Source organism: Dromiciops gliroides, chromosome 3 (genome assembly GCF_019393635.1).
Source record: "Dromiciops gliroides isolate mDroGli1 chromosome 3, mDroGli1.pri, whole genome shotgun sequence".
NCBI lineage: Eukaryota > Metazoa > Chordata > Mammalia > Microbiotheria > Microbiotheriidae > Dromiciops > Dromiciops gliroides.
Genome location: NC_057863.1, coordinates 568668779 through 568691987, shown reverse-complemented (window position 1 = coordinate 568691987; position 23209 = coordinate 568668779). Strand labels below are relative to the sequence as shown.

General features: G+C 34.7%; 1 protein-coding gene across 1 annotated transcript in view; it reads right to left on the bottom strand.

Annotated features, from left to right (window-relative positions):
* RB1 (RB transcriptional corepressor 1) overlaps nucleotides 1-23209 on the bottom strand; it is a 181828-nt gene that overhangs the window by 122833 nt on the left and 35786 nt on the right. Inside the window, exons 5-12 of the mRNA XM_043990557.1 lie at nucleotides 22480-22518; nucleotides 18160-18227; nucleotides 14612-14722; nucleotides 10353-10501; nucleotides 9620-9697; nucleotides 3532-3641; nucleotides 1833-1910; nucleotides 820-907 (exon numbers count right to left, since the gene is read on the bottom strand). Coding sequence (XP_043846492.1) covers nucleotides 820-907; nucleotides 1833-1910; nucleotides 3532-3641; nucleotides 9620-9697; nucleotides 10353-10501; nucleotides 14612-14722; nucleotides 18160-18227; nucleotides 22480-22518 — 721 coding nt within the window. The remainder of the gene's footprint in view (nucleotides 1-819; nucleotides 908-1832; nucleotides 1911-3531; nucleotides 3642-9619; nucleotides 9698-10352; nucleotides 10502-14611; nucleotides 14723-18159; nucleotides 18228-22479; nucleotides 22519-23209) is intronic.

Here is a 23209-nt window from a genome sequence, read left to right as displayed (position 1 = left end):
TGTATTTTTATACAATTTAACTCAAAGGTCAAAATAGAAAAAACAGACCAAGAGATTTTATTATTCAATTTTTGTTTTAGAAAAACCCCAATTTGCTCTTTCACAGCATAAAATGAAACATCTACATTCCATTTATGTTGCCATGAAAATTTTATATATATATATATATATATGTATATATATATATATATTTTTTTTTTTGCGGGGCAATGGGGGCTAAGTGACTTGCCCAGGGTCACACAGCTAGTAAATGTCAAGTGTCCGAGGCCAGATTTGAACTCAGGTACTCCTGAATCCAGGGCCGGTGCTTTATCCACTGTGCTATCTAGCCGCCCCCACCATGAAAATAATTTGCAATATGCTTTTGAGGTACTTTAAGAAAAAATGTGAATCAAATACCAAAATTTTCTTTATAGCCAAGGAATCTAAGGAATATTTATTAATTCTCTAAGGAATATTCTATTCTATTATTATATATTCCTAAACAATACTTGTCAATTTTTTTAAAAACAACTGCACAGGCTCGAGGTTAAGCACTCCTGAATTGTAACCCCTTTGAACAACAAATGAAGAAAACAACTTCAAATTAAGTAGTATTAAGGAATTATTAGCTCTGAATTATTTGATGTTACATAATAATTTAAAACAAATCCTGAAAACAAACAAATCCTGAAAATCCTAGGTATCCAATGTGCTAACTTCCAGATTTCTTCACAAAATATCTTAAATAAATGCTAATTCCTACATTGCCATCAAAATAGAATGAACGCATTGACCATCATTCACTACATTTTGGCCCAAGGCAGAATGCAATCTTACATTGAAATAAGAAATAAGATTTTCTGATGGTTGATCACTTGCTGAATTTAGTATCATCACCAACTGTTGGATGGTATTCATGACAGCCCTGAAGGAAAAAAAAATACAAAGTAAAAATGCCAAGTCCTGAAGAAATAGCAAAAGGAAAAGAAAAGTTATGTATCTGACAAACTTAAACCTGACCTTCAAACTCCCTATCTCATTTGTCTTCCACCAGCTTCCTAAAAAAACACTCCACAAGGAACTGAATGAATAGCCACTGTTTAAAACCTAATTAAATTGGACATTTATCTCAATATATTAATCAATACATTTCTAAATGCATAATTAACTTATTGACAAAATTATATCAGTAAGAAATTTAATTTTTCTTAAATGATATGTTGTCTTGGTGGGAGATTAAACTATTGTAAAGTGACACCATTTAAACATGAACAACTTTCAATAAGGATTATAAGCCATTCTATTAGTTAAAATAGTGTTGTGGTAGAGTGCCCTTTACTAGAGACCTTCAAAATGAATGCACAAAGAAATATATAAACATTAATCCCAGATAATTTCAGCATTCATCACTTGAAGCTGATCTCCTCAAATCCCTCTATAGCTTTGGTTTTACTTCAAATAGTGTCTATTTGTGAGATAACATATATGGCAAGCACTTTAAGAACTCTAAAGCACTATATAAATGTGCTTTACAACTAATTTGAAAATTGTGGATAGGAGAGCAGTTGAGTAAAAGTCTGTCTAATTATAGAGATAAGAAAATGTTTAACTGGAAGGTACATTAGAAAGTATCAATCTCTTATTTTACAAGAGGAGACAGTACAGAAGAAGTTAAGTGACCCGTCCAGACTCACATAGCTAAGTCCAGCGGCAAGGACCAACCTAGAAACCAGTTCTCTTGATTCTCTGGTCATTTCCCGCTATATCCCAAGTATTTAAGCACCAACAAAATAGCAAATACTACATAAAGAATAATAGTAAAAAGTTATAAAATAATAGAAGACCCTTACCTTACAGGTGTCTGTGGAGGAATTAGAGGCATCTCTTCATCAGAATGATTTTTTCTTGGTGTCCTCTCCATTTCAAAACTACAAAAGGACAAAAATATCAGTATTTCACAATGAGTCTTTGGTCCTGAAAAGAAGTGAACTGCTAAAATTTACAAATTCTTCCATACAGAGCAAAAGAACAAAAAAATACTTTCTTCAATCAATCAACTCTTATTTATTGTTTAATTGAATTGTACAAAGAAAACTTCAATATAAATAAGTGATAGTATATGGTCCCATGAATAATCTGCCAGAATGTAACATCAAACATGTTTGCTTTAAGTGTTTCTCTTTGTTATAAGAATTCCATTATGTGTGTGTGAATGGAGGTTGAAGAAGGAACTGTACTGAGAAGTGACTGATATTTTTTAAGTCAATAAAACGTAAAACTTTCTGAAAAAGGATTATGATCTCTGACTTAGTAGGGTCATTTATATGTGTATTTCAAGAAAATACTTCACTAGGTACCTGAGATGAAGATATTATAATAATCTTCTAAGAACTTAAGTGTCAGATTTATTTTCTCCCTACTAGTACTTAATAAGCAAACTAAGGCTCAAAAGACTTATAAAAGATCATCTTTTATCACAATGTCATTCTTACTTAATTTATAGAAGAAACCACATTTGAAACAAAGTATTAAGGTTTTAACCCAGGTAAATATAATTTAATTGTGCTAAGATTTTGGGAATACCCCACATAAAATAATTTCATGCTAGAGGCTCATTACAGATAGAATTTCATATGAAAATGTTAAGGAGATACTAAATGCAAAATGATCACAAGATCAAAATATTCTATAATATTTTCAAGAATTCCAACCTTAGGATTCAGTTATTTTTTAAAACGATTTTATTTATGTAAGAATTTGAGGGGCAGCTAGGTGGCGCAGTGGATAAAGCACTGGCCCTGGATTCAGGAGGACCTGAGTCCAAATCTGGCCTCAGACACTTGACATTTATTAGCTGTGTGACCCTGGGCAAGTCACAAAACTCCCATTGTCCCGCAAAAAAAAAAAAAAAGGATTTAAGATGAGGCCTTTAAGTTTAAAAAGTAACCAACTAAGGAAATAGTTGAAAGAGTATTTTTGATAGCATCTTTAAAAAAAGAACAAAATTCTTAGATATTTGAAAAACATACAAAAAGAAAGATGTTGATATATTTGGTTTGTATAAATAGAAACCATTTCTCCCCATCCTCCTATAATGCTATAAATGGGAAGAAGGAAAGGAAGGGTGAAAAGGAGTACTCCAATTGTAAAATCCAAATATAACAATAACCTTCCTTTAGAACAACTGTTGGGAGCAGCTAGGTGGCGCAGTGGATAAAGCACCAGCCTTGGATTCAGGAATACCTGAGTTCAAATCCGGCCTCAGACACTTGACACTTACTACCTGTGTGAGCCTGGGCAAGTCACTTAACCCCCATTGCCCCACCAAAAAAAAAAAAAAAGAACAATTGCTAATGGCCACGGATTTTTGTTTTGTAAGTTACTCTAAAAAACATGTCTTCTAAATTGCATACTAAGATACATGCAAGTAAAACTAACATATTGTCATCCTTCTTGGGTTACTAGTTTCCTCCTTTTCAGAAATATAAAGAATATCAACAAATTAAAATAAAAATTTGCCTTTCACAAACATAATTACAAATATACTACCTATCGATAGAATCAACTTGAAGAGTTTTATCATGATCCAGAAAGAGTCTTGCATCCATATCTTTGTTTTTAAGGTAAATTTCTTCATATTGTTTAGAGAGATTTTCAACCTCAAAAAAAGGGAGAAAATTAATACTATTTTAAGTGAATTATATCTGTCAATACATGGAACAAAGATTTGATTCAAGAATTTTAACAATAATAAAATTTTAACAATAATAAAATAATAAAAACAAAAATAAAAATAATAAAATTTTGATTTATACATTAGAAATCCATGCAGTATAAATATGGCTGATCTAAAGATGATTTGCAAAAACAATTATATTTAAAATGTATAACCAAGTTTTTTTAGGCTAGTATATGTTGACACATTGAGTGATTAACTTAGAGAGCAACCAATAAAGTGTATCACAATAGATTTTGCTTTTTATTTTTTATTTGAAAAAAAAATGCCAAGGTCCAACAAACAAGACCCCAAAAATTAAGTATTCTAATTGTTATTAACATAAGGTACACTTTAACCTTTTCAATATGTAGTTGTTTTTCAAATCCTTAATAAGTCTGCATATATTCTGACAGTATTCCCACATAATCCTTTGGCTTCAAGTAACTTCCTTCAGTTAAGATATACTCAGACAATATAAATATCCTCAACAGAATATGACCCACTCTACAAAATCCCAAATATTGATGGATACTTCTCAACTATCTCAATCATAGTATTATTTACATTAACTCTAGACATTAATTTTCTTCTCCAAAAATATGTAATTGATTGTTTTAATTATCCTTAAATACAATATGTCCTGAGTAAGATAGATGCCTTAGGTTCACTTCTGTGAAAATCAGGGTGCCACCCCACTGCTGAGAAAGACATTGTGAGAACCAGGGCAGCTCTGCCCTGAGGAGAAAGCATGAGACTTGGCATCCGGAAGTTACATCTATAGAACTGCCTGTAAATCATGTCAATCAATGCTACCAGCCAATTAGCTTGGAGAGGGGTGTGTGTGTGTGTGTGTGTGTGTGTGTGTGTGTGTGTGTGTGTGTGTGTGTGTGTGTGTGTGTGTGTGTGTGTCCCTGCTTCCTGTTTCACAGGGAGCTTCTGGGAGAAGCTGCTGAGGATGGCTCTTTTCCTTCCGGGACTTCGTGTTGGTGGCAGAGAGAGAGAGAGAGGAGATAGGCTGTACTCCATGTGTTATCTTTACTCTTTAATAAATGCTTAAAAACCTAAATTAATGTCAAATTTATCAGTAAATCTTAGCTAATTTCTCCCCCCACACTGGGGTCAAGTCAGGTGACCACACACTAGATTTTAAACATCACACTTCTATTGCTATTTATGAAACTAGTGGTAGAAGGAGGGTGTTATGAAAAGGGAGAAATCCAGAATTATTCTAAAAGAGGTATTATAGTGAAAAATGTTTAATTATTTAAATATATATAATTTTAAATTGTTTAGAAGAAATAAACATATAATCCAGGGCTCCTTAACCTTTTTTTTTCATTATGGACTCCTCTGGTCTAGTGAAATCTATGGATCCCTTCTCAGATATCAGATAATGTTTTTAAATGCATAAAATAAATTACAAAGATTACAAAGGGAACCAAATTATACTGTAATAGTTGTCAATTTTTTTAAACAACTGCAGAGGCTCCAGGTTAAGCACCTTAAAAAAGACAAATGAAGGAAACAACTTCAAGAAATGTAGAGTGCCTGGGTAACAAAAATAACCACCTGCCTCTCCTTAAAGGTAGCTCAGAAGCCCTTGAAAGAAAACAGACACATAAACTAATGTCTTTCTAACATAAAGAAATTCTATTTCTTTGAAAGAGAAGCTAAAGAATATGAAATTAGGCCAGAGAATTTAAGAGCCTGAGAATCACATGGGGGCATTTAGGATACCAAAAAGGTTCTAAAGAAAAATTTAATGCTATTTCTCAACAACAGTTTATATTTAGTTCCTGAAACACAAAATGAAGCTGAAAGAGAGTGGGAGACAAAAGATACTCAGAATGGGGGCCTGATGTAGTTCAGAGTAGTGCAGCCAGGTGGAAAATGAAGAGATGCCTGGGGCTGAAGGTTTGGGGAGGAATGGGGGTTTTAGGGTTGGCTTTGGAAAGGAGAAAGGCCACCTCTTCATTATAAACAAGAATAAAGTGGTAAGAAGAGAGAAAGATATCTGAATGATGTGAGATAAGGAGGGGAGCAGGGAAGGTTTTGGCAAATGGCCCCTAATTTTTCATGAAGCAAGAGCCTCAGCTGAGAGAGCAGAGGTTGTAGCATGGGAAACTTGAAAAGGCCTAGGAAAGTTTAGAACAGCTGCCATGGAGAGTAGTGTAGTAAATCTATTAGGGAGGAATAGGATGTTTTGCCTTACTGCTGTGAGGGCCCAGTTGAGATTAGGATGACAGGATCAAAGATTGTTGTATTTTTCCAGCTTTTTGAGTCCAACATTCCCTCATGTTACATATGGGGAAACTGTTGCCCAAAGTAGTTAAGTGATAATGGTTAAAAGGTTGTAGATGAGGGGCAGCTGGGTGTCGCACTGGATAGTGCACCGGCCCTGGAGTCAGGAGTACCTGAGTTCAAATCCGGCCTCAGACGATTGACACTTACTAGCTGTGTGACCCTGGGCAAGTCACTTAACCCCAATTGCCTCACCAAAAAAAAATAAATAAAAATAAAAATAAGAGGTTGTAGGTGGGGGAGGGAGTATTTGTATAGCACTTACTATGTGTCGTACATTGTATAAGCACACTAAGTTTCTAATACTTTTTAAAAGAGGAAAAAGAAATATTATTTCCCCCTCTTTCTAATTCATGAATTTTACCAAGTAATGTTCTTCCACTCTATGGCAATTTTAAAATAAGAAACCATTTTTTTAAAAGTGCTATGGGACTTCTGGGGGCAGAGCCAAGATGGCAGAGGAAAGACATTAAACACACAGAGCTCCAGACATAATTACCCCCCCAAAACAGCAATAAAACAACCCCTGGAGCAGCAAAACCCACAAAAAGACGGGCTGAGATTATTTTCCAGTCAAAGACAGATTAGAGGGGGTCGTGCTAGGCTGCTAAAAGAGTCCAACCTCACAATGGCACCTAAATAGACCCCAGGCACACTATGCCAGAGGAACTTACCCCTGAGCCTCTGAATCAGCTGCAGCACCAGCGTCTTCTGGTGAGGTGAGAGGGCTGAACAGCTGGCCAGGGAGAAAATACAGGGGTGTCCACGGGACCTAAGGAGGAATTCAACTATCCCACCCCAGCAGGGAACCAGGAAGAAATCTTGAGTGGTGGGAGGCCCAGGTGGGGGAGGGGCACAGGCTCATCAGAAGCTAAGAACCACCACAGCACACAAAGTTCTGCTGGCTGGTTAATTAGCAAGCTGGCTTGAGGTTATCTTCAGACCAGGAACAGGCCAGGCAAGAGAAAAACCTGCTCTCCCTCAAACCAAAACACCTGGGACCCTCTGAAGCTTGGGACAGTGTAGCTTGGAAGTAGGGCCCCTCTGTAAGGAGTCAAAAGTCAAGTAAAAGACAGCAAGATGAGCAAGCAAAGAAAACTGTGAACAATAGAAAGTTTCTTTAGCAACAAGGAAGATCGAGGTGCACCCTTAGAAGAGGATAACAACCTCAGGGTCCCTACATCCAAAGCTTCCAAGAAACTTATGAATTGGTCTCAGGCCATGGAAGTGCTCAAAAAGGACTTTGAAGAGAAAGTAGGAGAGATAGAAGGAAGATTTAAAAAGTGCTATGCCAATTTAAAATTAAATCTTAACATTTATAAACACATTAGAAATCTCTCCTTAATTTTAATTAAATTGACTAATTTCTGTTTATAAAGTTGCCCACAGGTTTATTCCCATCTACAATACAGCAAAGACATTATCCATGTTATTTTCTGCATGATGAATAATTACATAAACAAAAAAGAACAGTTTTATTAAACCAAAGTTTCATGTCACATTTTTTAAAAATAAGCTTAAGAAAAAAGTCACTAAGATGAGAATTATAGAGTTACTTTAGGTGTGCTAAGCAGACATTTGTTCAGAAATGTTTCTAGAACTTGGCATTTGGACAGGTAAGCAAAATCCCATGTAATCAGTTTCAGAAATTCAAGAGATCAAAAATTTCATATGTAGTATACTGCAAATTATTTTTAAATCACCATATTAATATTAGTATTTGAAATACACAGCAAATATATATAGCACATTTGACCATCTGTTGTCTTCAAAGAGCTACTGTGACTATTGCAATACCTCAGATGGGATGGCATTTGTGCTTCCTTCCCTCACTTCCTCTCCTTTCCCTGCCTCCCTAGAGGATATGCTACTACTTGTACTGAAGCTCTGCCGCATCTGTAGAGCAGTTTGTATATATCAATCACTAATCATGAATTTAAAACTAAACATGGAAAAATTACCCAGTCCCATCAATCACAATCTAACAAGTTTCTTTTTTCTTATGACTCTACATCATAATCTCTAATAGTTCACCTTTCCCCACTACCTTCTACTGCTCATAAATTAAGTTTAATTTAATCTTTATTTACCTACTAAAATTTCTTCAAATCAGCTGGTACATTGTATTTGATATATCAATGTATTTAAAGAATATATTTGATAAATAGACCTTTACTGACCTAGAATTTCAAATAACTTCCAAATGCCTAATTTGCTTTACATGTTACATAATCCACATGCCATTTTCTAAGTTATAAAATAAACAAGCATCATTCCACAAAACTGGAATGATTTTAGCTATGGTTCTTAATATAGTTATGAATTACAATAATGCCTTAGTAACAAAACTATTTAAATTTGAAGACATTAAGATGTTTTGACAGAACATCACCCATCCCCCTCACTGGAACCCATAGCCCCACCCAGGCCCTACCACCCTTCACTTATCCTCCCCCCCCCCCATCACTCTAGTCACAAGTGTGGGGATAAGTTTCATCAATCAGTACTTCTCTCCACAACTTTAGGTCACCTATTTGCTTCCTTTACCTCCTAAAGCTTCTTCCCAGAACTAAAGTCACCAAACTACTTCTTCCTGTTCATGCTATAAAACTCTGCCTGATATTTACTTTTATCCCAAATTCCTGCCAAACCACCCATCCCAAAGGGTACTCCTGCTTCTGCTCTGTAATCTCCCCATTGTGACAGTACAAGGGAAGAGGCAGAAATGAATCCTTCCATCCACCTAATTCAAATGAAAAATCAACAAGATTCCAATTAGAGAGTGGGGTCAGGAGATAAGACAGTGACAGAAAACCCTAAAGCTAGACTATAAAGTTAGACTACAAAAATGCCCCAGGTAGTGTTTGGACAAAGAGTTTCTGAGCAGAAGGGGCTGATTTGACAAATACCTCTTCTACATAAATCTACTGAAAGGGAAAAAAAGCAGAAATTATAAAATAAAAGGCCCAGCTGAGTTCCAGAGGGTCCTATTATCCTAAAGCTAATTAAATAGGACCAGAGTCAGTACAATCCTTTCTCTTCCTTGTATTTGCCTTTGTACTTCAAATATGAAATATAATTTCAAAGGAAATTAAAAATATCACTTTTTTTTTAAGTGAGGCAATTGGGGTTAAGTGACTTGCCCAGGGTCACACAGCTAGTAAGTGTTAAGTGTCTGAGGCTGGATTTGAACTCAGGTACTCCTGACTCCAGGGCCGATGCTTTATCCACTGTGCCACCTAGCTGCCCCCAAAATATCACTTTTTAAGTTATTACATATGTAGAGATATTTAGAAAAAATGTAAACATTAAACATGTTAAAATGAAAACTAGAAATATGGAAGCCTTAATTTGGTGCTTTAAAGAAAACAACAGGGAAACTAGTATATCCAAGTAATAAAGACAATACTTAGGAAATTTAGGGCATAACTCTTATTTATATCTTACGTGGAAAAGGTTTCCCCACACACATACAACATATCAATTATTCCTGCATATAACATTTCTTTACTTGGCTATAAGTTATGACATACTGCAAGGTATATTCAAGAACGTTAAAAACTATAATAAATCACAGAGTACATCAATTTTGGCGGGGAGAGAAATCTTTTAGCTTACCTCTGGTAGTCCATTAGAAGCTGCAATACCAAGAGATTTCAGGAAGGGTAGAAAGTTTTTGAAATATACATTTTTTACCTGAAGAAAATCAAATTAGAAGATTGTTTTTAAAAATGTAATTATTCATTTCCCATTTGTTTCATTTCTGTTAACTTTAGAAACACTAGAATCAAAGAATAATTATCTACATATTTAGTTGATAATTATATACTACAGGTAATACTTGGAAGCAACCCCTGCAGAAATGTGGCCTGGCAACTGCTCCTGAAGGTGCTACAGCCATAGCTACTAAGGATTCAGAAAAGGAAGTTGCTGTCACCAAAGTCCTTGGTATTGCAAATGGCATGATTTTATCAGTAAAATGACATTAAGGAAGAGGCATTACCAACTGTTTTATCACAGTATCCTAATGACTATGAGACCTTTCCATCTGATTTGCAGGTGAAACCTTCCATATGTACAGTCTCTCCCATTAAACATGAGCACCTTGAGAGCAGGGACTATCTGACTTTTCTATTTGTAACATCAGTGCTTAGCAGCACTTTTAACATAATAGGCACTTAATAAATTCTTTATTCATTCATACTATGATACTCAATTACTGTTGATTCTCAAAAATCAAAAAAATTTGATGTAATTATATGCATCAAACATGCAGAATAAAAATCTATGGTAAAGAAGATTTTGCACCTACATCCAATTTTACTTTCAAAGAAAACGATGCAAAAATTACCTCATCTATATTACATTCGTGTTCTTTACAAAGAACTTCAATGACTCTTGTGTCAGTCTCTGGTTGTCTCACTATCCGTGTACTCCTGTTTTGACCTCGTCTTGGTGTTCTGGGTGAACCATTAATGGATAATGTACTCACTGCGGTTTCTGTAATAAAACAGGCCATAAATGTTAATACATTCTTTGTTCTAATGTAATGAAATATTTGATATAATAGAACATATCAAAAAGACTGTCAGTTATATTATCCTATCTGCAACTCATTCTTCTTCACAAGAATAAAACTTGCTATTTCATATTGTAAGCATACGAGCAAGGTGCTTATAAAAGCCTTTGTCAATATCTAGCCCGTAAACTAAACCCATGGCAGAGGTATGCAAATACAGTGCCCCATATTCACTGGTGGTTTAACAAAGGAGAAAAAAAGAGGGGTTTGGTTTACAAACTTATTCAGGCAGTGAGTTCATAGTATGGCAGGGTACATATAAAAAACATTTTTCTACCTTAAAGAACATTTTTTTAAAACCATCCATAAGAATTTGCCAAATGTTTAAAAGGCAAGATCACAGGATCATAAATTTGGAGTTCAAAAGGAACCTTAAAGGTCATCAAGGCCAACATCTTCATTTTAATGATGAGGAACCAGGCTGAGATAGGTGAAGTGACTTGTCCAGAGTCATAAAGTTAAGCAGAGGCTACATTCAAATGATGTCTTCCTGATTCTGAATTCAGGGTTCTATCCATTACCTGCATACACCCTTCTAGGAAATGTATAACAACAACAAATACTTTATTGCTCCAAAAATGAGCCACGCTTCCCTACCACCATCACCAAATATAGATTGTAAGAAATTTGAATGAGACCTTTAATCTATAAGTAGCTTTTTTTCTTTGAAAAATATTTCATTATAGTAGCGCAGCCTAAATTCAGGATAACATATGTTAGATCATTCAGATAAATTAAAGAACACTTAGTATTTTTCAAAAGATAAATGATTTCACCAGTATAAGCACTCCCTCCACCAACAGCAATCACAAGCCCTTTATACCTTAATAGAGTTTAATGAGATAGACCCTCTCCCCAAATCACCACATGGTTGGTCAACCTCTTGGTGAGAAATTGAGATATCCTCATAAAGATGTATAAGTATACCTTATGGAAGCTAAGGAGTTTAACTGGCTATGTTCTGGATTGATTGAGGCCTGGGCAAAACTGGTTCAGATCTAAGGATACATGTTTGATAATGGTCCAGGTGGTTTCAGGACTCTTCTTTCATTTCTTTCCCAGCTGCTGCTGCTTTATTGGATATGTGGCTACATTGTAAGGACTGAAGAGTAGTTGTCTCAGAAATGGAATTGGAGAAAGGACAAGGAATGAGATAGTAATAAGGAATTATTAGAGCTACTACCAAGTGATAAGGTTGTGAACTCAAGGATAAACAGTACCTAAAATAAGGTAACTTTCCCACATTAATGACTATATAATGAAAACCAATGGCAGTACATCCAAGATTAATGATAGCATGACATTTGGATAAGAATAAGAAAAGAGTGATGCTTTTGAGAACCATGAAGATGAAAAGAGAGTGGACCGGGCTTAATGAATATAACATGTATTCATATGCTAAAGTAGAAACAGGCTGTGCTAATTCTATAAGCTAATCCTCATAACCATCTGCTAGAACAAAGTGAAATATATATGTGTGTTAAATTCTAATAAATATATTATTATATAATTATTTATATTTGTGCTATGTTATTCTACAACTCTGTCTCTCTAGAGGATATGTGGAAGAGAAAATGAGCCTATCAAAAAATAAGGGTGACAGATCTAACAATACTATTACAATAGACTATGATGAATATGGTAAGAAAATCCAATCAAGAAATAAAATCCTGGAGAAACAAAAAGCAAACTTTTGCAGTTCATGTGATAATATAGATTTATCTCAAATACACACTTAGTACAAAATATATTGCCTCAGAGTAGAAGAAACATCTTATCTAGTACTTATGGTGTTAAACATAAATACTTTCTACCTTGGTCTTATCAAGCAAGGCCTTCCATCTATTAAACAATCAACTTATTGAACATTTATTAAGTATCTACTATGTACCAGACATTGTACTACGTACAAATACAAAAAATGAAGCAATTCTGCCCTTCAGAAGTTGATATCCTAATGGGTGAGGCATGAAACATGTAAAGAATATGCTGTGAGGGCTAAACCTAGGTCCAGGCCCAGCTGACCAGCACCCTCTGCCAAGGAGATTGGGGAGGTAACACTCAACCACTCATCTCATCAACCCCTAACTGTTCTACCAGTCACTCTATAATAAGAACAGAAGCAAGAGCAAGCTGGCCTATCCCAGACCCTGTCCTAGCCACCAGAACCACCACAGTTTGGCAGACTAGCACAGTGGGGCACTGAGGAGAAATGTTGGCCATGGAAGCTGAAAGGGAAGGTAACCTCTGGGGGCTGGAGGAGAGCAGAACCACCACTCTACTTCTTCCACCAGCCACCACAGTAGAGAACCTGCAGCCACAGATGAGGCCAAACCTAAACCTAGGCTCAACCCAGCACCCTCTGCAATACTCCCTGGAGACAGTGGTTTCCCTATTCATCTGCCATCCACTATAACCCCTGTGTCTTCTCCTGTTTCTCTTCCTATGAATGTACTAATAAAAAAGAAGTTAATTAGGATTAAATTCTATCTAGCCCCATCCTCCCACTCTTTCATCCCTGCCCACTATGCCCATAAGAGAATGAACAAATTTCTCTTTATCCCGGATCTCTTTCTTTCACATTCCTTCCATTTCTCTCTCACTGAAATCCAGCTCTCTTGGCAATATTGCATTCCTGCCTATCCTCTCTAGCACTGGCTATACGCTTCCTTTCATTGCTCAACCCTCAATCCCCGCCCTGCCCCCACAGGTCCTAGAGTAGGAATCAGAATACTCTTTGCTCCTGACTGTCATTTCCAGACTTCAATTTTATCTCCATTACTCTGCAACCTTTTAAACTTCTTTGAAAAACATTCAATCAAAATTTTCCACCCAATTCAATTCAATTCAGTGGCTGTATATTACAGGTCACTTGCCCTTCTTTCTCAAAGAATTCAGGATCGGGATCACCATCAATCTTTCCTTATCAATTCCTGCCCTTATACTAGGGAACCTGAGTATCACAGAAATAGTCTCTAACCTCCCTATTCCTCAATTTCCTTGACTTACTTCTTCATTCTACCTCAGACACACATACATATGGTCCCATATTGGATTTACCATTACTCATAAATGTTCCCCTTCCTAATTAGAAAGTATGAAATGTCCCTATTTGTCCATAACTTCTTATGCTTCCCCCCTCCTAAACCCAATATTTCATCCTCATCAGCATGTGTAATCTCTCCACCTTACCCTCAGTACTTTCTCAGACCATTACCTCAGTTCTGGCTTTGCTTTCCTCCATCACCTATCTCAATCCAATAGTCAGATATTTTAACTCTATACAGTTCTAGAATCCCTTGCCTCCACATCTTATTGCCACTCACCTCCTGCCAGACTTCAGCCCTGGATTATTCATACCAGCCACCTCTCTGCTCCTACTCATGAACTGCTAAATACAGATGAACCAAGTCTCATAACTGTGTTCATTACACTACAAATTCATGTCATCCAACCCTCAACTAATACAAACCAAAGCCCAGTCTTTGGGTCAGTATCTTTTTAATAACTAAGAATTGGGGCAGCTGGATGGCGCAGTGGATGGAGCGCCGGCCCTGGAGTCGGGAGGACCTGAGCTCGGGTCCGGCCTCAGACACTTGACACTTGCTGGCTGTGTGACCCTGGGCAAGTCACTTGACCCCAATTGCCTCACTTAAAAAAAAAAATAACTAAGAATAGGTATTGTTTTCATTTAAATATATTTGTTTCATTAATCACTAAAGTGATTATAAGAACTCATACTCAGAAAAGTGAGTCACATATAACAAACTGAAATAAGAAAAAAGCAGATAAACTACTACTCATATAAAATGTATACTTATACCCCATGCCACCAGACCAATTTTAAATATATGTACACACATGTGTATATGTAAATATTTATTTATATAATAAAATATTACAACATATAATATCTAGGCTTCCTACTTAAGATCAGAATTTCAGATTTCACAAAATAATATGAACATAATCATTGAGGAAATTACCTATTCAGTATTTAGAAATACTGGATAAGACCACGGAATACTTACTATATGGTTCCTTGAGAACTGCAGGAGGTGAGATTTTGATAAAATAGTCAAGGACACACAACATTAACTGAAATGAAATGACCAGATCATCTTCCATCTGTAATATTTCCCCTAGAAAAAAAAGTTAACTTTTAAAAATTGTCTAGTTATTGAGATCAGTTGTAAAAGAGTTTAGCATGTTAACCATACTAGAATGTTTACTATTTTGCAAAAAGAGAAAAGAAAATATATTTCAAGTTATCTGTTTATAAGATCATAGATTTGGAGCCGGAAGAGTCCTCAGAGGCCATCTAGTCCAATCTCCTCATTTTACAGATGAGTAAACTGAGGGTCACAGAGACTTGCCCAAGGTCACATATGTAGGTAGCATGTATCAGTATTACAATTTGAACTGATTCTAAAGTCAGTCATTTTTCTTTTGTACTATGCTGCTTCCAATGGTATATGTATATTTACATATATAAATTATACAGAAAAATATAAGCACTATAAAAAGTGTAATAACCTCTGTCCCCCAAAAGCTTGTATTCTAAGGTAACAATAACAAATATTACAAGTATGTGCATTTATTGTATATATTTTCATGGGAGTTATGTGTATATAAATATGTAATATTATATAGATGGATAGCAACATATAATGCATATTGTACATATGTGTATATGTAGAGATACACACATATATATCTTTATATATATATATGTGTGTGGGTATATTATCCCCCAAATACTAAAGCAGTTTTAACCTATTAAAACTTAAAACTGCACTAAAACTTTTGGAACACCATACCCATACACACACACACACACACACACACACATACTCACCTCTCTATTGCCCACCTAGTAATGTTCAGTATAATAAATTAGAATTTATTGATCTTAATCACTAGACTTTTCAAGGATGTGCATCCATCATTATTGGTCAATAAATTATATTTTAAAAACTTACAAATAGTTCTTTAAAGCTTACAAAGCATTTTGTATACAACAATTCTAGGAAACAGAGAATGCAATATTATTTCTATTTTAGGGATTAGGAAATTGAGGCTCAAAGAAGTTAAACAACTTGTTTAAAGTCATGTTTCTAGTTAAGTCTTTGTGACAGCACCACAGACAATAAGGTGATCTATCTATACCCTAGTTAAGTCCACACAAATTACTTAAAGGAAAATAAAGTGCATAGTGAGAAAAGTATAGTTTCCACATGTGAATATACTACTAATCCAGATAGTACTGGACTATGGATAGGGTAATGATAACACAGATGATGTAGAACAGGCAAGACTAAACTCAAATTTTGTTTCTATTATTTCTTCCAAGGAGAATAATCTCTCTGGAATCTAAAATTCAAGATAAGTAGGACTATAGTAAGAAAACAGCTAATTGTCCTCACAAATTCACATCACTAGGCCTTGATGAACTACATCCAAGGGTATTGAAAGAACTGGCAAATAAGACTGCTGAGCATCTTTTTAAAGATCATGAAGAATGGGAGAGACACTGCAAGTCTGGAGAATTTTAAGTGCTGACCCAATTAAAAAATAAGAACGAACAGAAGAGAAGGGAGTCTATACAATATAGAATATCAGTTTGATTGCTAACAGGGAAATTTATGAATATTTAGAAATTGAAGCAGAATTCACTAAAAATTACTGATCCACAAAGATCAACTAACCCAGTCCCTTCATTTTACAGATAAGGAAGTGGAGTCTTGGAGAGAGGAAATTAAAGACAGCTAGGTCCTGCTTAGGAGACATGAATAATGAACCCAGTTAAGTGGCTGCATAATTTCATTTTTCACTACATATTTACACCTGGCTAGAATCAACTATCATAGTTTATAAGTAATCTGAATGGTGTGACTTTAAATATGTGACCATTTCACAAGATTCATCATCTGTACTAATCAAGACTTAGCTGTACCCAGTCACAAAAGTAAAGTGGCAGAGCCAGAATAAAAACTCAGAGGCCCCAACTCCAAATTCTACTCTACCATACTGACTTTGCAAGGCTACATAAAGAAAGGGTCATTCCCCATTAACCTCATTTCCTCTTTTAAAGGTGACTAGAGAGACAGCTAGGTGGCACAGTGGATAAATCACTGGCCCTGGATTCAGGAGGACCTGAGTTCAAATCTGGCCTCACACACTTGACACTTACTAGCTGTGTGACCCTGGGCAAGTCACTTAACCCTCATTGCCCCAACCAAAAAGAAAAAAAAAAAGATAGGGCAGCTAGGTGACACAGTGAATAAAACAGTAGCCCTGGATTCAGGAGGACCTGAATTCAAATCCACCTGGCCTCAGACACTTGACACTTACTAGCTGTGTGATCCTTGGCAAGTCACTTAACCCTCATTGCCTCACCCTCCCCCCCAAAAAAGGTGACTAGACTGTTAGATTAGAGGAATCCTATAGACACAATATACCTAGATTTCATCAAAACATCTAAAAGTTTAACATATTATGCTAGTGGACAAAATGAAGAGTTATACAACAGATAATAGTACAGTTGTTAGCTGTGAAAATGGCTGAATTCAATCCCAACAATAGATCAGCTTTTAGGGAGCTCTCAAGGTTAGTACTCCAGGCATTTGTCAATCCTGTGCTATTTGACAATTCTATCAGTGACTTCAACGAATAGATGGAGTGCTTATCAAGTTTGCAGATGACACAAAACTGTGAGTATTAGTCAAGAAATTAGATGCCAGAATCAGATCCAAAAGATTTAAATGGCAACAGTAATGGATGGGATAAATGACTTGATATGATTAAGTTTAAAAGAGATAAATTTAAGACCTACATTTGGTTTCAAACAATTAACTCCACAGGAATGAGATGGGAGAGGTATGGCTAGACAAGTTCATCTAAAAGAGTTTTAGGGGTTTTAGTGGACCGCAAGCTTAATATGAGTCAAAAATATGACAGCCAAAAAAGTTAACACAACCTAAGAATGCAATAAAAAAAGAAAAGAGTCCCAGAAAGAGGTAAATGTTAGACCTGTTGTACTCTAGCCTGATCAGACCACATTTAGAGCATTGGGTTTAGTTCTGAGTACCACATTTTAGAAAGGACGCTAACAAGCTGAAGTATGTCCATAAAAAAGGCAATAAAGTGAGGGGCAGTTGAAAGCATCAGGGATGTTTAATCTAAAGAAGAGAATAGAGGTGACATGGATCTATCTCCAAGTATTTAAAAAGCATAAGTTGGAAGAAATTGGCAGAGGAAGAGAATGGATTTGCAGAGAGGGAGATGTAGGTTTGCTATAAGGAAAAAACTTCTTAGTGACTGAATCTATCCCCAAATGGAATGGGTTACCTTGGAGAGTAGTAGTAAGTTCCTCTCTTGAGGTCTTAAGCAAAAGCTAAATTACTTTGTTGGGAATGTTTTGGAAGATTCTTGTTCAGTTAAAGGTTGGGCTAGATGGCCTCAAAGATCCATAAGAGATATAATCATTTCATAAGCAATAATAGCTCACATTTATATAATGCTTTAGGGGTTACAAAGCACTTCAAACAGATTAATTTGATAAATATAATAAATTTACCTTTAGCCAACAAAAACAAGATCCAAGAATCTTTTAGCACCAACATAGAATTTATTTCAGAAGATATCCTAGTAAACAGACCACAGGAAAAAAATGAAAAATTTATAATGATAAAAAGTATTAATGATACTATAAAGCCAAATCTAGGGGTAGGAAGCATGCAATAGGGCATATTACTTTTTAAAAACTATTTATTTTTGTGCCAAATTTGCAATACTTGTCCTTATTGGCAAATATATATTTATTCTGATAACTGAAGTCACATGTATTATGGTGAAAATTCAAAATATTAGCAGACTATTACACAAAGTATAGGGAGGGGAATTCAATGTTCAAACTTTGACTTGGTTTTATGTAATTTTCTAAAAATAAGTAAATTTTATTGAAGCCTTTTGTCACCAGTCATTTCTGGAGGGGAACAGGAAACCCTCTCCCTACCCCAGATCATGCTGACAAGAAAATTTAAGTATAAACATCCAATACAGTGATATCTAACAACACTTATAACGATATAAACCAGTAAAACTCTGCCTCGAGGATTCTTCTCCGGAACCATATGTTTTCCAATTACTCAAAGCTCAGCTTCCTTACCCTAACCCTGTTCATCATCACTATGACTTCCCGTCCCTCCACCACTCAGGATTTTTCGATTTTGTTTCTTTTTTATTTTGTTCCCCTACCCCCACCCCAAGGCTATCTCCTTTATCCTAGTTACACTTTCTTCCCTTTGCTATCTGGAACCCTTGGTGAACCACTTCAATACTACACTATCCTCTATACTTGAGTGCCTGCCCCCTTTATCTTACTGCCAATCTTGACTTTCTAACAAGCCACTGGAGAAAATCATGAAACCATGCTAACTAGTTCATTACAAAATTATGTCATATAATCTCAACTAAGCCCTGATTGCAGCAAAGCAATTCTTTTTTGCCTCCCTAAGTGATTCAGTATCCCACTTACAACAGTGGTACTCCCAAACACTAAACAAAGTACCTAGTACATAGTATATGCTTAATTAAGTCTTTCTAATGATAATGGTAATGAGCATTTATATAGTAGTCACTGTATATCAGTATGTTGTTCTTTTCTGTTCTCCTAATTTCATTCTTCATGGCTTCATAAAAATATTTCCATTTTTCTCTGAAATGCTCCTATTTGTCATTTCTTATTAAACAATAAAATCCACTGGATTCTTTTCCAGTTTTTTTAACCACTCCCCAGTCAATGAGCACCTACTTTGTTTCTCATTCTCCACTACCACAAAGAAGAGTATTATGAATATTTTTGTATATGTTGGAAGTCTTTGACTTCCTTGGGATACATACCTAATAGTGGGATCACTGGGTTAAATTCTATGGACAGTTTAGTTATTTTTATTAACTAATTCCAAATTGATATCTAGAATAACTGGACAAATTCAATTAAATTCAATAAACATTTATTAATCACTTACTCTGTGCCAGGTACTGCTTTAAGCACTCAGGATACAAATAAGAAAAAGAAAAACATTCCCTGACCTCAAGAAGCTTACAATATAATGGAAAAAGACAATAAACAAAAGAAATCTGAAGGGGAGAAACCATCAGGGTATACCCAGTGCAGCAGCATGCTGCTCCATGGAGTACAAACCAAGCAGAGCTCCCAATGGAATATGGAGAAAATGATCAAATTTCAAACCCCAACCAAGAAGATATTAGTAGGTCTTATTCCTCAAAGCCTATTCCCATCTTTTGTCATCTTTGCCAATTTGCAGAGGGTGAGGTAGTCAAAAGGAAATGACTATGGCATAAAAAAGGCATCAATAAAACTTAAAAAACAAGACAAAACAAAAATCTCTCCAGAGATTATGATGCTGATGAAACTTCAACTTTTACATTTCAGATTGTAAAATAAGGCACAAATTATGAAGCTAAGTATTTTATTGTTTTAGGGTTTTTTAAAAGTTCTCTCTTACACTCCCCTCTCCCTAATTTAACATTTTTTTAAAAAATCCTTATTACAAACACATGTGGTCCAGCAAAACAAATTCTCATATTGGGCATGTCCAAAAATGCATGTCTCATTCTGGAATTTAAGTCCATCAACTCTTTGTCAGGAAATGGATGACATGATTCATCTTCAGTCCTTCAAACTGGAGATTTGCCACTGCACTAATCAAAATTCTAAGATATTCAAAGTGGTTTTTCTCCATAATGCTGTCATTATGTATCTCAATATTGTTTTACTTCTGCTCATTCCACTCTGCATCAGAGCAGAGAGGTCTCCCTAGTTTCCTCTCAAATTGTCCATTTCATTATGTCTTATGGCACAATAATATTTATATTCACGTACCACAATGTGTTTAGTCATTCTCCAAATAGGTGGGCACTTCATTAGTTTCCAGATTTTTGGACTATTTAAAAAGATACTATTAATATTTTTGCATGTGTATGAATTTTTCTTTATCTCTCTGGGACATAGGTTAAGTAGGACTATATATCTGACTTAATTATCAACACCATATTTGCATCATAGAAAAAGACTGAAAGGGTGTTTTCTGTTCTTATTATTGTAAATTGTATAATAATGAAATTAATTGGTTTTTGAATGATAGAATTCACTTATAAATCCATCTGGTCCTGAGGATTTTTTTCTTTGAAAGTTCATTTATTACTTGTTCAAATTCTTTTTCTGATATTGCATTAAATAATCTATAGTTTCTTTTGTTAATCTTGGCATTTCATATTTTTTAAGTATTCATCTATTTCTCCTAATTTATTCATTTTGTTAGGATATAATAAAAATGGTTTCTAATTTTCTCTTCATTTTTTGAGAATTTTCATTTTTATTTCTGATATAATTTGGTTTTCCTCTTAAAAAAATCAGAATAGCTGTTTATTTTATTAGGTGGGGTTTTTTCCCAAGAAAAAATTAGCTCCTAGATTTGATTCAACTTTTTTTTAAATTTCAGATTGTATTAATTTCTTCTTTTATTTTCATAATTTTATTTGCTTTGTTGCTTAATTGGAGATTTTAATTTGTTGTTGTTTCTCTTTTTTAGTTTTGTAACCAACTCATTGATGTGTTCCTTCCCTCTTTTTTGTAATGAAGCCATTTAGCGATAGCCATTTTCCTCCAGAGCAGTTTCATCTGCATCCAATTTGACATGTTGTATTATTACTGTCATGCTTTTCATACAATTTTCTATTGTTTCTATAATTTATTATGTGACCCAGCAGGTTTTTAGGATTGTATTAGTTTCCAGTTACTCATTCTTTAAAAAGATTACTCATTCAGTAAAGAGTCCATTATTGAATATAACTTTTACTTCATTGTAATCAGTAAGTAGTGTATTTAGTATTTCTGCTTTTCTGTTTTTTTTTTTAATGAGGTCTTTATGTTCTGATACATGACCAACACTTTCCATTTTTGTCAATTTTCTGGGTGTTAGTACATGGAAAGAATTGTGGTATAAAAAACAAAAGGCATCAATGAAAATTTTAAACAAGACAAAACAAAAATTTCACCTTCTAAGTTGTGGATTAAAACATGAGGCAAAAATTATAAAAATAAATAGTTTTTATAAATATATTGATATTATACCATACAACGTTTTACATGATTGGTTACTGTGCAGACCTATTTAACTGATTTACATATGCTTTAGAAAATTATCTACTGTAAAGCATTAAGATACATAAAATATAATTTGCTAAATTGTAGCTTTCATAGTCACTACATAAAAATTTGGACATCAGGTTATTTGCCAGTAATCCAATACATTATTATAACACTGGTTCCAAGAGAGAATTAAGCTTGATTTACATTATTTTGATTTATAGTATCTTTCTCAGGAATATCATCTACCAAGTAAGTGAAAATTAACTTTGCTCGAGCTACTCTCCCATCTTCAATTTCTCAAGACAAAAACTGCAGATCCCTATTATATGGCATGTATTGAACAACTTACTTAACTATCAGTAGTTTGTTCTTGATAAGTATATGCTATCATTTTATGAAGTAGCTGCTGTTATCAGTTGAACTTGCATAAACACTCAATAAATATCCATTGATTAATTGATTAGAACTGTTTTTCAAATATAAATAATGAACAGCACTGAGTTGTCTGCTACATTCTGCTAAACAAATGCATATAATAGATGGAAGGAAGATATCTTGGTCCATAGTAATGTAATCTCTGTGTCATGGTAAATGACCTTTTTCAGAACTGAACTCATGATCTAATTCCCATCCTCTAAACCAACGAGACGATTAGGATCATTATATATGTGATTAATACAAGAAAAAAGAAAAATCAAAATAGCATTCTGAATCACTTACGGACTACTAGGTTGAGCCACATATATAAGTCCACATGTCCTGAAAGGGAAAAATATATCATTTAGGCTAAGTATTTTTTAGTTTTTGACTGGCAGTCTTTGAGACTTCTTTAAAAGAAACAGTACATTTTTAGCAAGATAAAAGTTATAAAAATTTTTTTCAATTTAGGAAATTTCACACTGATATAAAAATTGCAGTTCAGAAAAAAAAATTTTCCATATCAGGAAGTCTATACACCAATGAAATAAAATATCCAGGCCAAAATAATGATGATAAAAATAATAAGGTACACCAAGGGTTCTTTAAACCTTTATAGAAAGGTCCTTAAAGCTAAATGTATATTGCTTTCCATAATTTTAGCATACAATAATGTTATTACTGTACTATGATCATTTGTAAGTTTGCGACATACACTGCTTTAAGATAAACAGGACTTTACATCACGGTTACTCCTTTCAGTTGCTTTTCAGAAATTATTAAGTTAAAGGAGGCAGAATAATTCAGTCTTGCAGAAGAGTAAACACTTTTCCTAGTCCAAACTCCCCCAAGGCAGCAATGGCTCTCAATCATGTGTACAAGTATTATTCACTAAAGATGCTGAGCCCCAAACAACATCCCAATGCCATTAAGCACACTTCTGGCCTACTTTTTTAAACCATTATTTGAAATGTGCTCAGAAAATCCAAAGTAATTCTATAATCTTTAATGAAATATATGTATGTACATGTAT